The sequence below is a fragment of the Natator depressus genome, chromosome 6 (assembly GCF_965152275.1).
Source record: "Natator depressus isolate rNatDep1 chromosome 6, rNatDep2.hap1, whole genome shotgun sequence".
Classification (NCBI taxonomy): domain Eukaryota; kingdom Metazoa; phylum Chordata; order Testudines; family Cheloniidae; genus Natator; species Natator depressus.
In genome coordinates this window covers 89,145,846-89,163,845 of record NC_134239.1, presented here as the reverse complement: position 1 = coordinate 89,163,845, position 18,000 = coordinate 89,145,846, and the positions used below count along the sequence as shown (strand labels likewise).

Here is an 18,000-nt window from a genome sequence, read left to right as displayed (position 1 = left end):
CCATTCAAAATTACAAACAATGGCTCTAATTTAATGTACCAAACAATGCCCTCACCAGTCTTGATTGGTTAATAAACGTAGAAGCAATTTGCAATGTAATCACTCAGCAGAGCAACAGGGAGCACAGAAGACGCTTTTAGAATTTCACTTTCTTCAAAGTGTGCAGAACAGCAATTTCAAATAATTCACCATCAACTAAGACATTTTTCAGATAATCTAGCACCTTCTCTTTCCATACAAGTCTTAACATAAGCCTTTGGTTTGGAAACCCTGAAAGAACAAAAATGATCTATTCAACTTGCTCATTAGCAAATCTGTAACACTGTCCATCAGTGGTGAGACAAATGATATTGTACATAAAGCCCCTACCCTACTGTTCTCAAAGTGGACAATTATTTAATCTATCTTTTACATCAGGTGAAGCCCATTTCTTGGCCAGACTGAGGTATCCTTTAGCTCTAGATCTGAAAGTCTTCATTACTTCTTTTAAGTGAAATTAAATTTTGTGAGGGGAATGAACATGCATTGATGTGGAGTCAAATAGACAACCTGACCTATTGTGACCACAGTGACTTTCTGGGCTCCCATTGAGAGGGCTTCCCACATTCACAATTTTCCATTACTTGGTTTAATTTCAAACTCAGCAATAAAGGAACTTTTTTCACACTCCACATTACTACCTGGAGTATTTCAGTACTCCAGAATTAAATTCAAACCCACAGGTAGCAACTGAAATTTAAAACAGCTGAGAAACTAACAATCCAGAAAACACTTCAAAGAACAGCTGCCCTCCAAGATGACAGAGAAGATGTAAAATTACTGTAGGCCAATAAGAGCCAAGACCTAAAAAAATAAGCTGGCTACAAAGAGGACAGCAGGTGGCTCCTGGAGTCCCCAGGTAAGACATGCACTTAAACAGAAGCATGATGCCTCTCCCAGATGACGGCGATTTTGAACATTCTGTCAACACGTGAAGACAGACCACATTTAAAAGGTAAAACAAACACCACGAGAAAGGCCCATGCTGTATGGCCCACCAAACTCACTGGGTTTATAGTGAAAGTTTATTGTTCTGCTTCCTAGTACAATAAGCTACAAGGTACGTACAGTATAAAACGAGAATGGCCACAAAGCAAAGGTGATACAGACATTCTGTTACAATACAGTGGAGGAAACATTCTCTGCCTAATTTTTCCACCCTACCCCACGCATAGCAGCTAAAACTACTGACCCTCCCTCCCCTCCAAAAAATATTAAAATGAAAACTCTCGCTTAGGTGCAGCGGAATTGTATGTCTTTTGGGGACACTGGTTATCACGTGCCAATATTTCAAGGAACTTTCAGAAACTAAAACAACAAAAAGAAACAAAAATAATCTGTGAAGATGGTAGTGACATGATCCATGCAGGATGCTCATGCCACGCTGGGTTCAGTTCTCCTCAAAGTAAATGGCCTGTAAAGAAAAGAAAAGTCTGTTACACTGAGAAATGTATCACTAAAAATGGTCAGAATTCAAATACAATAATGTAGAATCTGGAATTGGAATAACTAGGTATCCAGCTGACATATATTCCGGTTGTCCTTATAATGAACACTTACACTCTTATTACTGACAATGCTTAGAGATTTTGAAGGCTGATACCCCTTTTCCTTCAATCTTGAGATGCTACACACAAGAGATTACACACCAATGAACGTGTACAACTGACAAATCCACCTACCATTCAAGGCCCCAGACAAGAATATCTGGAGGGAGAACCCTAGCAATGTGTGTGCTTTAATCTCATCCTCAACTCTTAAAAAACAGTGAGACTAAATTTGTATAATGGTGGAACACTTACCTTAAAGATACAAAAATTCCATATAATAATTGTCTCAGATATATTTGGTGCGGTTGAGGGCTCTCTCAGCAAGATGACCACTTTCATCTGTGATCTTCTCCCAATCCGTTTGTCCAACCACAAAACCAATGGCCCTCTTCCTGTCTGCATCCTTCTTTTCTTCTAGGTCTGCCCACCTCACCTATGAAGAACACAATGTCAGTAGGACAGCCCTTCAAGAATAAACACTGGAACACTAGTAGGCCTTTCCCACACAGGCTAGTGTACAAAGAAAATTCTTAACCTGCACTCAACCATTTTGGTTCTGAAATTGAAGACCCAAATCATTCTCTCAAAGGAAGCAACGGATGTTCCACCAACTACATCATTTAAAAGGGAATGTCCTGAATATATCACAGGGTAGAGAAAAATCTTGCACTGGCTGGGGAATGGACTAGATGATTAAGTCTTTTCCATTTTAACACTAATAATTCTGTGATTCAGAGCATAGTGGCTGCATTTATTCTAAGGCTTAGAGGAAGAGTATGGCTGGATGCCTACTGCTCACAGGAACCAAGAGGAAGACCATTGGAAAGTATTCTTCTGTGTGGAAGGATTGATGGCAACTGGAGGAAAGCCACAGAACAGAACAGTGCTTCTGTAAGGAAGGATTACATAGGCTTACTTCTTAGTGTTCACCACCGTAGTGTGCACGAATCAGTATTCTCCTGGTCCCAAATGAAATGGCACAGAGAACACGATACCACAATGTTGAGCTACAATTTTTTCATAACTATAATCTTTCTCTGCATCTACCTTGTAAGCTTAATTACATACTGGAGTCATTTAAAACTAGACTGGACAAAGTACAGGAAGATATACTGTAGGGAACAATCCTGCACTGACTGAAGGAGAGTCACAATCAATAGTTCTTTTCTATCTTTGGCTTCTATGACACATTTCTGGATGAACCTTTTCACTACCTCAACCACTGTGCTAAGTTGCTCATTCATGCATTTATGTCCCATCCCACCTTGACAACTGCCACTTCCTCCTCTATGGCTTCTTAAAGTCACTCACAATCTTCATCTCGGATCTGTTCAGACCGCTGCAGTCACCTTCTCACCCACACATAAGTGCATATATGGAATGAGGGGTTGGGGTGTGGGGAAAGAGGGCATAAAAGCAACTAATGGGAAGGTTGTAACCAGGACACAAGGTAGGAAGAGTGATGACAAGGCTAGAGAAGCAGTATCTGCAGGCAACTCATGGTGTGTCTACACAGAAACTAGACACCTGTAGCTAGCCCATGCCAGCTGACTTAAGCTTGCAGGGCTCAGGCTGTGGGGCTGTTTCACTGCTGTGTAGACTTCCAGGCTCGGGCTGGATCCCAGGTTCTAGAACCCTGCAAGATGAGAGGGTCCCAGAGCTCCTGAGCCTGGAAGTCTACACAGCAATGAAATAGCACCGTAGCCTGAGCCCCACAAGCCCATGTCAGCTGGCACAGGCCAGCCTTGGGTTTTTCTTTGTTGTGCAGACATACCCTCAAGAACAAATCTCTTCCCCATCCTGCCCTCCACTCCCGATTTCTGCTGACTCCTTGGCCCCCAATGCCCACCACCCCTCACTTACTAGCCCAGTTCCCCAACCTACTTAGTTCAATGTCCTCATTCTGCTAACCCAATGTACAAGGAAATAACATTTACATTTATTTCTATTACCACTAATTTTGTATAAATGTTTATACTTATAAAAATAAAAGGTTAATAAATGTAAAGAGTATTTCCCTGCTTAGTGATGTAGGAGCCCTGGTGGGGATGGAACCAGGGAGAGCTGCTACCCAACCTTGCTCCACCCCTCAACTCCCATTCACCTTGAAAATCTCTTACTGTTTTGTAAGCAAGTGGTCCACTGGAACAAAGCTGTCTGTTAAACCATAAGACATTCATCAGAAGAAACCTCGGGTCCTCTTCTCCAGACTTATTTTTCCCTCTAGCCACCTTGCACAAACTCACACTGAGTATCACTCTCCTGCTAAACCCCTTCCTGGTCCACAACCTCCAAGTAACTACCCCACTGTTGTCCTCCCCAATCACCTTCATAGCCTCCTGCCCAAAACTCCATAATACCCCCACTCCTCCCAGATCCACTGGCCAAACCTAACCTCCTCATCCATCTACCTACACTTTTAAAAAATCAAAGACGCTCTCCACAAAAATTAGCTTAGACTAAAGGTTGCTCAATTGCATTTTCTATGACCATGATCATTAAAAATTAAGGATATCACTAGAAAGGTCAGTGTTAACATCCATACCAACCTCAATTTACATCTTATCACCCAAACACAATTACAAACTCTTCAGCTCCATGACAAACTCTTTCAGTTTTAACATACAACTAACCACTGTGTACACAACCAATTCCTCCCATTCCCTCTGAAATGCACAACCTGCACTTCAACCTCAAATTTTTCCATGCACAATTAGTATAGACACTATGATTACACACATCTATAGGGAATAATATAGCTTAATCCTGCTGAGATTAGAGTTTGGGTTATTGAATGTATGTTGGAATTAAAAGGGAGTTTGTTGTGGAGCTGAGGACTCAGACTATATTCTATTGATGCTTAGGGGAGTAAGACACAAGTTGGTTGACTATAGCTGTAAATGACTTTACTGTCAGTTTCCTTGATTTTAATGACTATCTTCACAGGAAATGTAATTAAGCAACCTTAACTCTAAGAGACCTAATTTTATGGTAGATTATTATTTTAAGTGATGCTCATGCAAATTTATACATTCTTGTGTCTACATGCATTTTTACTTTCTATTCATAGAAGTATTTCAAGCAGCAGCACACATTCAGGGATGATAAAGGATCAATTTTTATTTATACAGAAGCTATTTTTCCAAAGAAAATCACTCAAACTGAACCTGCCCTGAATTTAAGAACACATGCTGTTTCCTTCACTACCCTTGTTACAAAGCCTACCATAAAAATCGATTAACTGTAACAGAACATAAAAGTCACATACATAAAACCCATTTTATTTTCCTCTTCTCTCATATACAACACACAGTACAAACTTCCCAGCCTCTTTTCTGCATTATATACTATAGCTTTTGTGCCCCCCACAAAACATACACCATACACAGAATACCCATCTCCATGGCTTCTCTAGAAAGTCTGCTTCTTTATTTAGAACGTTTCCTTAAGAATGGTGTATCTTTTTCCTAATTCTCAAAATCTGAGACATATGCTGTTAATCTTTACTATCTTCAATGGCTCACTTTATCATATCAAATCTGTATGTGTTTGGAAGACCGTGTTCTTAGGAACAGTCTGCCATGGCATCTAATGGGACAATGAAATGAAACAATGATTTCACACTGGTCCTATATGCAGGCAAACTGAATGAATGGTGCAGACTATGTTCTACAGAGAGAATGCTGTATGAGTCCTTTAGAGATATTAAGCACTAATGAAGTTTATTACCCTCTTCTTGCCAGGTTCAGAAGCACGTGTATCATAGTCATCTGGAAGCTGAAGATAATCCTCCATCCTACTGGCAATTGCTTCCCAATCACGTTTCCTCTTTGTGCCTGTCCGCAAGCCATCCAGCTTGTCTGAGAACAAACACAGAGCCTCAGCGTTAAAGGAGAAAATTTGTGTAAAAGGCACACAAACAAGATGAGAGAGGGAACACTTTCAAAAGAATGAGCCTGTATTTCACAGCAGCAGAACTTGCACATCCAGATTGTGTTGGTGAGTGGAATGATCTCTAGTTCGTTTCAACTCTAAAGACTCACCCCCATTTCCAATTTTTATTTATCTTTCATATTAATTTTGTCAGTAACACTCAGTATTGCCGTTTGTATAAGGGAGGAAAACGTATCTTCCTGGAAGTTCACATCATTCAGAGTCCATGCTCAGCAGGCATAACACTGCTGCTGGAAGCTGTTGGTGGAATGGCAGTCCCATCTATTCTGCAGTTTAACACAATATTAATGCCACACATTTTCTTCCAAGTGTTGGGTTTAATACTGTGTCAAACATGGTATAACATGCAATATCAGGAACTTGGGGTCCATCAAACTGTTAAACCTACTAAGGACTGTATAGTAAGCAGTTTTTGAAGAACTGCTTCTACTAAACACAAAATCCTGGGACTGCAGAAAGACTCAGAATCTATTATTCATGGTGTGAGAGGTCTCACACACATGAATGCTCAAGAAGTAAGTTTGTCCAAAGGTCACTTTTTTCTTCTGTTGCTTACTGAACCAGAGTGACCAGCCTGAGAGATGAGGTGAAACAAGATGACATTTATCGAGTTATATGAACTTCCTGTTATTGGCCACTTATTCAAGGCCACTTATTCAAGGCAGATTGCTAGTGGTAATGAGACCAAGTACATAAAAGAGACCAAGTACATAAGGTTAAGGACTAATAGGTGTGAAGATATGAAACTGGCTTTACAGAGCTAAAAATAATTCCACTACCTTTTTTTCCCATTGGTGTTTACTCACTGGTTCATAATGTCATGTAGTAAGTTCGTTGCCCCTATATTTTAAACAATTTCTATAATCACTGCCACATTAAAGTATATGTAGAGTGACTTTTTACAGTTATTTGGTGTTCTCTGTAAACCACTGCCAGTGATGACAGACACACTAGCTCAGAAGTCACTGATGTTATTAAATTAGCCAACAGGAGATCTCTGAAACTAATCAAATACAAAGCAACCTATTTGCTGGGCAGCAGAAAAGGACAGTCTAAAAATGTGCATCCAAAGAATTTCAGTACATAGATGAATTTTGTTTTATTTAAAATAGCGAAGAGCAGAGTAGTACTAGTGGTCACACGACAAACCAATAAAGTAATCCCTCCCTCATTCAATGCTAGAATTTTCAAGAATCCATTATGCCCCATTTAATTGGGACAGATTCAAATCTTTCATCTGTTCAAGCAAAGCATTTTTGAATTCCCTCCCCAAAGACACTACAGTTAAAAATCAACACAGAATAGCTGTATCTGCTTTCCTGAAGTGCTAATAGTTACATAGAATAAAAGAAGAAACAATGCAAAGTCAAATATGCCAAATTTGTGACTACGGCTCCATAGAGAGATGCCATCTCCTTTCACGAGAGAAACTCTAGGCATGGGAAATTCCTTTGTATTGCTCCAGCAGTAAAGGTACTTCCAAGCCCATCTAGTATTATTCACAAATTACTCAACACAGACCACTGCTATTATAAGAGTCTCCAGAATAAACAGCATTGAAAAGAAGAGCAGCACACACATTTAAACTGCGACAAATGGAGAAGTCGAGGAACTCTGTGACAAGGCAGTCATATCAACACTTTCCCACTGCGAATCAGAAGTTTCTGATGCTAAGTGCAAGTAGCAAGCACATCTGATCACCAGCATGAAAGAGTTAATTCTCCCACTTCACCTGTGTATAACAAAAGTCGCAAATCGGTACCTGAAAGTTTTACAACACTCAAATGTAAAAAGGTGAGTTAAGGACTGCACCGTCAGTTTGAATAATCCTCCTTTTAAGGACTCCGTTTATCTCAGTAGAGTATGTTTTTAAATTTAATCTCCTTTTGTGTCTGAAGTTGGCTGCCCTTCCAGGGAGATCCGCTTCCATCTATGCCATGGTACTTCAAGGTATGTCCAGAGGTGCCCCCAGAGCAGACACTCCTTGAAGCATTCTCAAAGTCCTATTGCACTGATCCTTGGCAGATCAACTCAGAAGGGTTTGTTGTATGAGACAAGGTTTCACTTTGTAATATAGAGCCCGCGATGGTAGTTATGGAAAGAAATGGTTATTTAGCACCCAATTTTCAAACTTGAATCATTCTACCATTTAAAGTTTTAAAAATAGCAAAATGGCAGGATCCTTAAAATCTGTGAAACTTCTTAAAAACTCACCTTAATTATTTTAATTATAAAAGCACCTGAAATTAGCCAATAACTTTTTGTTTCTCAATACTAGCCACCCCTCCAAAAAAAGTTATAATTTTCATATTTTTTATGCAACAACTCATAGTGGCCTGAGTGAAATGTTATTTGCATCCTAGAATAAAGTTTTACAGTGCAGATAATACTTCAGATATTGTGAAGGTAGTTTTCCCATCTGTGAGGTCTGAACATTGCACTATTAAACCATACTTTTAAATAATATACTCAAAGAGGCAATTATACCTCAATCAAGACAACAAGCATTAGCCGATTTCTGTAAGCTGTAAATGGAAGAACTTGCTGCACAAATACAGAAGGGCACATTAATATAGCAGTAGTTACATTTTAAACAGAAATGTGGCTGTGGTTGTATCCAGAACATGTATGGAAAATGGGCAGCAGTATGCAGGGGCACAGTATTCAGAAGAGGAATGTACCATCCCTGCCAGAATAAATATTAACCAAAGCAAGAACTCTGAGGCAAGGAGATTTTCATGTGCTTGGTGACTGTCACAAGCATGTTCAGCCAAAAGCTCAACATTTCAGACATTCTCCATGACACACTGTAGCCAGTAAAATTCTGTTGTACTTTACCTGTAACAATATTTATAAATAAAAATAGAAAACACAACAGAATTTGTAGCTGCCAAGTGATTTGGGTGAACCAATCCATCAAACAACTGTATTTGGCTTAAGATTCTGCCTTTCAGCCCTTTCACCTCTGTAAAAGTCTGTCTACTGTATGTAAACATGCTGAAGAGGCCAGTATCTCGCAGGAAACAATCCAAATCTGGAATAACAAATCTATATTACAGCTTTACACACCATTTAGTATACAGTTCTAATCAGTGACTGCTGAAATAGACTATTAGGAATAACTATGGCTCACTAAGCATTACCCTGGAAATCCTAGGATGCACCAGATATCACCACTTTTAAGTCCCAAAACGCAAGGTTTCTTAACCACAGTTTTGGCTGACAACGCCTGAATTTATAGAGCAACCTTCTAGGAAACAGCATCCATAACAATGGGATTTAGCGCTCTTTGTAGCAATATGATACTTGTTTTTAGTAAATTTTGTTTTTTCTATAGCTTTTTGTAGAATTTAGACTTATTGGGGAAGGGGCTATTTACATCCCAACAGGGATAGATTCAGTCTGTTTCCAGGGTGAGACCTCTTTAGCAACAGGACATGGTGACTGTGGAATACAGTTGTCCTGTTAGCTGAGTTCCTAATGAGAGCTAGTTACAAGAAATGTGTGCAGCTGATGTCAAGATCAGTGGCTAACAGAGTCATTTTGTTAGGAGTTTAACCCTGCAGTTTATTTTACATTTATTTGTACATATTTGGGTTAAGTGGAGATGATACTATATTACTTTTATAATTTGGATTTATTACCTGGAAAGCGTATTATAAAAACAATTATTTTGCGTCTATTTTTTATTAGTGAGATTTACCAATGTGGGGAGGGGGAGATTTTAAAAACTCTATTAGTTTCTGCTCCATACTCAGTTTTGCTGGGGATGCTACACACAAAGAATGATATATATTTAAAACAGTTCAATTGTTCTATGTATCATACATATTTTGGGCTTCAGTATTTGATATTTGTAAAATGTGTGTAATTGAGGGGTTTTTTGGGAGGTGTTTAAAAATATTAGTTGTGTGTAATGGGACACTTCCATTCCTCTTATGCACATTTAACAAAAAACAACAGTTATTTGGAATATAACACAATAACCAACAGCTTTGAATTTTTTAACCACACAGAGTATTTTATGCTATGATTTCCAAAACAACATTTCTTAAAAATTATCATGGCAAGCCCTAAGAAATAAGCTTAACAACAGACCAGGGTGGTGAACTCTATAGCAAGAATGCACACAGCCCTTGGAATGAGTTTCTTCTTTAATTGCTTAGCTGTTTGATAGACCTCAGATACTGAGAAAAGGCTCATCCAGCCGTGCTGAAGGTATCAAGAAGTCTAGATGTTCCATCAGGATTTCAATGGCTCATCAAGAGAACGTGGCAGCAGAAAAGATGCTGCAGCAAAGCAGTCAAACAGCAGGCGACAAAAGGCCATTTATGTAAACAGGGTCTTCTGGTGCCATTTCTATGATGCCGTTAGGATTTGAAAACAAGAATACAGCGGCATGTATCACATACTCAGACTCACTGTCCCGAGGGTTAGGCAGTTATATGTAGTGAACTTGCTCTTTGAAATTTACGCTACACATCCCCTTTCAGATATCTATTATTTTATCATAAAGGTGACTGAAAGTGATCCTTTTACCCAGGTTGGTTCAAAGATCCTGTTTTAGTACCATTCCTGAAATAAACATTGTTGTTCAAAAGTTGCATATTAATGGAAATTCCTTTGCATGCACACATGCTCTACCACTTGGCCTTGTGCCTGCATTTCTCTTGCTGATTTGATGGAAATATCAGTTATAACAGATAACATCTAGCAGCACAGCAATGTTAATGAGATTGGCAGTGGAGTTAAAATCATCTCCTTTTCCAGAAAGGTCCATTCTGAATCCCCTGAAAAGTGTCCCACAATTCTCAAGGAATTTCATTTGAACAGCTGACAGTAATTTTTATATCTAGATCTTTGAAAGGAAGTGATTACGACTAGATCATTCAGAACCAGGTTCAGAGTATGGAGCTTGTGCTATCTGGTCACATGACAGTTTTGGAAGGCTCTCCAGTACTATTCCCTATGAAATATTTCTCTTAAGGAAAAACAGTCTCTCCTTGATTATTAAATTAACCATGGTCTCCTGTTGGCTCAAAAAAAGTACAAGTAAAACAGAAGCAGGATATGGTATAGTATTTATGTTTGTAACCCCTTTGTGATGACTTAGTAAAACCGAATGAAAATGCAAGCAGTAGGGTATACCAGCCTTTCCTTCAGCCAGCACAACACCTATGTTGCAAGACGGACACTTTTTCAATTGAAAATTTAGACTTAAGAAAAAAATGTATGCAGCACGAATACAAACGTGGTGTATTGTGAACGGATTCAGTTGCCTATTTACAATACAGAGGAAGAATGAAATGTTGCATTTTTTTTCTTTTTAAACAAACTACTTCCCTTGAACAGGTGGATGAGCATCAGTATGGAAATGTGTACTCTATGTCAAAGTGTATAAAACAGCTATGGCTAGGAACATTAGACTATTTCTACCTTTACTATCGCAGAAGAGAGAACCTACATTTTACATGGAAGAGAAATGTCTTGTAGATTCACACACACATCTATGAGATCAATACAAGCCATTTGGTCTTTGGCAAGAAAAACTGCACAAATAAGCAAATTAAAGTTCTGCACATACCATCAGATACCAACTATAGAAAACAGGGAAAAAAAAATACCCACCTAGCTTTGCCTCAGAAGTGTCCATCTCCCATTTGCTTTTCGGAATGTAACCCTAAATCATACACAGAGAGAAGCTCGAAGGATTAGAGACACACACACACACGCATATCACTTTTGAACTGGAAAAAGCATTATAATGGGAGTTTAAAACATTTTTTTTTGGTAAAGTGCAATTCACAGTTAGCAACTAAGGGAAACCAGGTTACTAGACACTTCAGAACTTTTATATCCACTTTATATTCAGTGCTTTTAGTGGCTCTTTTGTATTGTTACAAGAGTGCTGCTTCTGCAAACACAGAACAAATTTAACAGATAGTAATAGTACTGAAACTGCGTGCAAAGTTACAACATTATATTGCCCAAAGTGGCATAGGTTTTGTAACAAATTATCAGGTGTTGAGAATATTCAATGCACTACAAACACAACTGCAAAAAAAATGACATTAGCCATATGCTCTTAAGAATGTATTTCCAGAACAATTCACTACAGCCAGACTTCACTGAATATTCCTATTAAAGGAACAAACAAAAATTTAGTATGCAAAGTCAACTTAGTATGGACTCTAACATTAAATGGTAAATCCTTTCTGATAAAAAAGGTTTTACTAGTTTAAATTAGAGTTAGATTTTGTTGAATCATGAGATATAAACATTAAAAAAGTTGCTTATTGAAAAACTGCAAATGTATCATAGTTCAAACATTGCTTGTCATACAAATACAACTACTGTATCAACAACAGAAAGAATGCATTTTATATGTAATAAAGTATTCAGCTACTTTATTCCATGTGACTCAAAAATTTAAATTCTGCAAGATCCACTTGATTATTCTTTTATGATATTTCCATTTTACAGTGCTTGCTCAGTGAGGATTTAGTTATACTATTTGTCCATGATCTCTCATATACTCCAGTTTCAGCTGCTTAAATTGTTATACTATTTAATGATTCTATGTAGTCATATTAAAAAAACAACATATTGAAACATATTGTATGAGAAACTTTTATAAGTATTATTCTCTCTAGAGAGGGGTAAGCATCCCTATAAACAGGTTTCAGCAAGAGATTAGCCCCAATCCTTAGATCAATTTTATTACACTAACTCCATTTCTACTCTCTTTATAGGCTCTCTCTATAGATACTAGGGTATACTGGCACTATACAGGCTAACTACTAGATTAGAGTATATTATTCTAGAGAGAGATGCTGCTGTTGCATACATTGTATTTACATACACCACAGCATGACTCTTTCGAAGTTCTTATACAATTCTAACTTTTATCCAGTTGTAGTTTCAGCATTTTAAGAATGATTTTTAGTTTACTACAGATTATGTATTTTAATTTGCAAGTAGTTTTTTAAATCAAGTATGTATTTAGTAGGAACTAAGTCATCTGTGTTGTACTATTAACTATAATGAACTTGTATATTTACATCAAAATTTTTAGTAAGTTGTGCATTAAAACCTGTTCAAAAGCTCATCTACTATTAGAACATTGCATTTTAGGGAACACTGTGCTATTTGCACTAGTTTTACCAATATGCTGACAACAACACTGAATTTAAAATGTCAATACTTCATACCATCAAGCACAGAAAAGAAAGGTTTTTTTAACAATACAAAGAATCCAGTAGAGTTGATATATCAACATATGAGTGACTATGATGGTAGGGTGACCAGGTAGCAAGTGTGAAAAATCGGGACGGGGGTGGGGGGTAATAGGCACCTATATAAGACAAAGCCCCAAATATCAGGACTGTCCCGATTCACCCTATATGATGATGTGAATTAAATGCCCTGTGTACTGTGTGCTGAATCTGTACTGTATCCTCCTTCTTCAGTTAGTATAAGACAAGATTCAGATGTCACCTTTTGGTGCAAGACAGTCTCTCAGGGACATTTGCCAGCTGGTAGGTGCTTCTGACCCCTCCTTCTCCGAGGGCAAAATGGAAGTGTAACAAAATGAATGCAAGAACTCCCACCAACTGCTCTCAAAAAGACAACAGATGTCAAAGACAGTGCACTGTTCCACCTTTCTGTATCAGTCTGGCATGCCTCTCTCTGACATTGGCCACATCAGAGAGTAGCAGAGATGAACTGTAGTAGATAACTCTTTGCTGGTTTTTCTCTTGCGTTTCTGAATGGAAGCCATATTTATATGTGGACTGTTTTTAATTAATAATTTACTCAGTTTTCAACCCCCCCGCTTTCTCCTTGATTTATGCTACTCAAATCTGTGGTTATATGTATTGCATAATAGAAACACACACACACACACACACACGTATCTATATATCTATATAGATATATATATTTTTATACACCGTGCTCTAGAAAACTAAAGACACTACTATCTGTTTTAGGTATGGCCCATTTCCAGGCAGTCGGAAGTTAATAGCCACGTTCCTACAAACAGTGAAGTGTCTTTAGTTGGAACTCCTGATCACACTTTATTCAGACTTATTCTCTGTCAAAGGATAACTTAATAAAGAGAATAAATGAGTCATATCAATAGAAAAAATGTTTATTAATCTCTACTCTGCCTGCGGAGAGTTTTTTTTTAACTTTTATATTTCCTTTCTCTTCTAGAATCTATCAGCGGTGACCCCTTTCCGAAGGAATGGTGAACTTTCATCAGGAAAAAGGTCTCAGTGTCTCTCAGAATCATTGTTACCTTTTTTTTAATTGCAATTTAGCTCTTTGGTTGTAGGAGCCAGGATTTGGCATGAACAATTCATCAAGCACTGAGTTGATACAGCTCCAAGAAGTTACATTTATTTAATAAGCCATCATGGCCTTTTAAATATTTAGCAAATAAAACGAAGCTTAAAGCCCACTCTCCAGGTTTCAGTTATCGGAATGATATCCCACCTCAAGACTGAGTAATCAGCTATTATTAGCAACCAAAGAGAGTGCACTTTGGGAAAGACGACATGCTTCTTCCCAAACCTTTCTAAGAGATAAGTACAGCATTAAGTGGTGTCAGACACTACTTTAGTCAAGAAGAGTTTGTAAGACAAGTGCAAGTTTAAGTAAGCTAAGCTTAAATAAACTCTGTTCCCACCACAGGGTTTCTGCATGTCTTTGTACTTACACAGGGTATTCCATATGTAACAGTACATGTGCTTTCCCCTTCTCCACCTGAGAAGTTTCAAACTTGAATTGTCTACAAAAAGCAGGCTCCAGAGGTTGTAGCTTGTAGATGTGTGCCTGGAGCATGGTACCATGCTCGGTTGAGAATACTATTCCTATTCATAGTAAATATAGTTATAGATTTTTTAAAATCAATTAAGAAAAACAGACCAAGATTTAGTACTAAAATCCTCTCAGACATGCATAAGAAACCAATCACAAACAATGTATGTATTAGCATTACACTCCTGGGAGTTGCAGAGGTTTGGGATTTATAACAGTTAGACTCCATTTTAGTTATTTTAATAAAATACACTTTGTTTGAGATGGGTGAGGTATCTCCTACCAGTTCGTTTTCTTCTTCCTCTGCTGTATCTTTCTTGGATTCTTCTTTCTGATCTTCAATATTAGCATCAAAATCCTCCATCTCCACCTAGTCCAAAACACACACAGAGAATTATGCTGCATTGCTTGACTTCTGAGTATTACTTGCTTATCCAAAGGGTGCAGAGTAGACCCCAAACTCCAACAAAGAGAGAACAGAATGAGAGGATTTATTCAGACAAATATATTGGTGCAACATATTGAGACAGACTCCATTTTCTTCCCTACATAAACAGTTTCATTTCAGATTCTATTCTTGCCACAGAAAAGAATGGGGAATTTGGTGAGGGGAAGTCACGACCTTCTCCACCACAGATATCCTTTTGTGTTACTGGAGCCTGTAATAGTAAGATATTCTCTCATTTTACACACACACAAACTGTACACAAATTCATGTCAAAACCTGAAGTCTCTAAAAGGATCCCAAACTTGCTACTTATATACCACAGGGAAATGCCCCCTCTACCTGACAACATGTCTCTACTCAGTCTTTACTTTGGAGTACTTTAGATACCAGAGTGACAGATACCTTGAAAAAAACAGAGGAATATCATCACATACAGGAATAATTTATGCACATATTCAACTTTGCCCATATAACTGATTACTTTTTGGGACCCATCTCTTTGCTGACTTTCACATATGCATCAAGGAATATAAAACCCTCTCAATGGGTCTGCAGCTCCTCATGCCATTAATGGAAGTTGGATGCCCACATTAGAGTAGAATAAATCCCAAATCTATGCTCATACTCTCTCTTCCTGAGAGCTCAGGCTTTTGCTCCTCTTTTTGAGATTACTAGTTTCAAGAGCATTAGTATTTGTAGACTGGAAAATGAATTGTTGATCTCATGGTTTGTAAGGAACCTTGAGTTGTCAACTTGAAAAGAATAAATTCTGTTTTCCTACTTTCACAGCTCAGGCGTTTCTAAGCCCGCTATGAAAGCTGCTCTGACATCAGCATACAGCTGTGCTGCACTCAAAATGTACGTGATTTGTGCACCAATGTAGTCCCAGATCTCTTGACTTACTAAAATATTTGACTAACAAGATTACAGAAATACAGAAAGCTAAAATGCCAAGAATGCATGTCAAAGTAAATTCCCCTTGGTACACAGAGGGCAACATGCTTTTCTCTCAAAGCACTCCTCTCCAGACACATAGTATGGATCCAGATATTTGTTTTCTGTGACAGAGTCTCTGGACTTCCCAAAACAAGGACTTGGAGGAATCAATGGAATTTTGCGAAGCCCCCAACATTTTTCAAACTTATGACCCCACTAATTAAATAAGTTACACAGCTGCAACAATCCTGCAGGAATGCTGAGTTTCTTCAGAGAAGGTAAAGATACTCTTTAACTGATAGTCAACAGTCAGTGGAGGACAAAATAGCTTCCACTCTTCGCTTAAGAAGTGTGAGCACGGTCTCCACAAATGCAGCAGTAAAATCCCTCAAGTTGTTCCTGTGCCTGGGTGAGTCTTAACCATATTTGGTTTGTACAGTGCTAAATAGACTACTGGTATTTAATTAATAACCAAACTTCTCTTCCGCAATTTACATTTTCAATGTTAACATAAATGCATACATTCTCCACTTCATTCAAATAGAGTGACACTCACCTCTTCAATAGCAGCATCCTGCAACAAAGAACGAATGTCCAAGCGCATCATGTGACGTGGTGCAGTCTCCCAGTGATCAGACATCTAACAAGAGATATACAAAATAAAGCACTTCCTACAACATACCACATTGAAAAAGTGGGTCTTTGATCAGGAGTGATCAGATCTTTCTTGAGTACAGTTACATTGCAGCTATCCTACTGAAATAATCACAGGGGATATGGGCCCATCTTCAACACAGTGAGGGATATATTTGTTCTAAAACAATATGAGGTTTCACCAACATCAATGGACCTGAAAGCCCAAAGAAATCTAACTTGAATAACCCCTGTGACTCCACTTCTATATACAGTTACCCTATTGATCTCCTTTAGCTTGCGTCCATGGATATTCCTCTTGGAACAAGTCTGGTTATCTGCACTCATCTCAGCTAAATACACCTAGAAAGAGAAAAATTAGTATTAGACACCATAAACTCATCAGGAAACTAATATGTTACTATCTAAAGCAGTTTTCCCATACAGTGAACGTACGTCTGAGCTGCACGTGCAGAAGATGTATACACTGATACATGAGTGAGCATTTAATACTAAACACCAGCAGGACTGACTGGGGGTTCCATTTGCTTTCCTTTTCCTGAAAGAGGGCTCATTGTTTTAGAGGTACTAGTGAGTGTGAATGACTCCTGACATTACCTCAAAGCCCTTGGTTTTCGCTGCACTCCAGAACTGCTCAAAATGGCGCACCCTGTCATTGATGGCATCCAGGATAATGAAAGGGAAGAAGCCATCATCCAAGGTCTTTTTGAAAGTTTTAAACATACTGGTGCGGTAGGTCTCTTCCATATCAGCTTCATACTCATACTCCATCACCTGGATCCAGGACAAAAGGCAGGTCAAGAGAAAGCAGGAGTTCTAAAACAGCTGGAGTTTGAATCCTGATATCACAACCACTGAGCATAAGGGCAGCAGAACCAAACTTCCCTCTGTAAGTACCTTTCTAAAGAACTTGCCCACAGATTATCTCTAATTTGGCCACACATAGAAATGCCTTGTTCAAAAGAACACCACTGCATCGAAACAGCAGGTTCCAGCCCTAATTGTAATTACATTGTTATGTGCCTCCTTTAAAAATACACTTTCCTTCCTTTCTCAAGCAGAGATTTAAATCAACAGAGCCACAAATGGAGTATACCTTCTTTTTCACTTTTTTTCCTGTATCTGGGTCTCTCTCCTCTTTCTCCACTTCGGTGATGAAATAGTCATCCAGGCTGAGAACTCTGGGTGCCGGTCCTCCACACTCCACCTCTTTGTCCTGGGAAGGAAATAACCAAGGAATACAATTTTCATTCTACAATGTGGGCCCTCAGTATGCCCAGAGCACACCCCAGCAACCTGATCCACATTCAGTAAGAGAAAGAAAAGAACATTTTACTATCTGTTGCAACTGAACACCTTTCTTTTTATTTCAGTCATCCCAGCTGCCTTTCCCTCTAGTTCTGGGAGGGGATACCCAATCATTTGAAGAACTAGAATCTAAAGCAATTAGAGTCTGAGTTTCCAGATCCAAGATTGCTTCTTCCAAGGGACTGACCTAATATGATCTCCCCGTGTTAACTGAACAAATAGAAGGAAAGGAGAGAAGAAGTGTGCACGTAGAGGCACATTCCTAGAGATATGCTGATGTTTTACAGT

The 18,000-nt window shown here is 38.5% G+C and overlaps 1 protein-coding gene across 1 annotated transcript in view; it reads right to left on the bottom strand.

Moving 5' to 3' along the window:
- Positions 1-1,028: 1,028 nt before the first annotated feature.
- YLPM1 (YLP motif containing 1) overlaps positions 1,029-18,000 on the bottom strand; it is a 59,535-nt gene continuing 42,563 nt past the window's right edge. The window contains exons 13-21 of the mRNA XM_074955951.1: positions 17,501-17,620; positions 17,002-17,178; positions 16,663-16,746; positions 16,307-16,390; positions 14,650-14,736; positions 11,172-11,223; positions 5,319-5,449; positions 1,842-2,022; positions 1,029-1,453 (exon numbers count right to left, since the gene is read on the bottom strand). Coding sequence (XP_074812052.1) covers positions 1,876-2,022; positions 5,319-5,449; positions 11,172-11,223; positions 14,650-14,736; positions 16,307-16,390; positions 16,663-16,746; positions 17,002-17,178; positions 17,501-17,620 — 882 coding nt within the window. The 3' untranslated portion in view covers positions 1,029-1,453; positions 1,842-1,875. The remainder of the gene's footprint in view (positions 1,454-1,841; positions 2,023-5,318; positions 5,450-11,171; positions 11,224-14,649; positions 14,737-16,306; positions 16,391-16,662; positions 16,747-17,001; positions 17,179-17,500; positions 17,621-18,000) is intronic.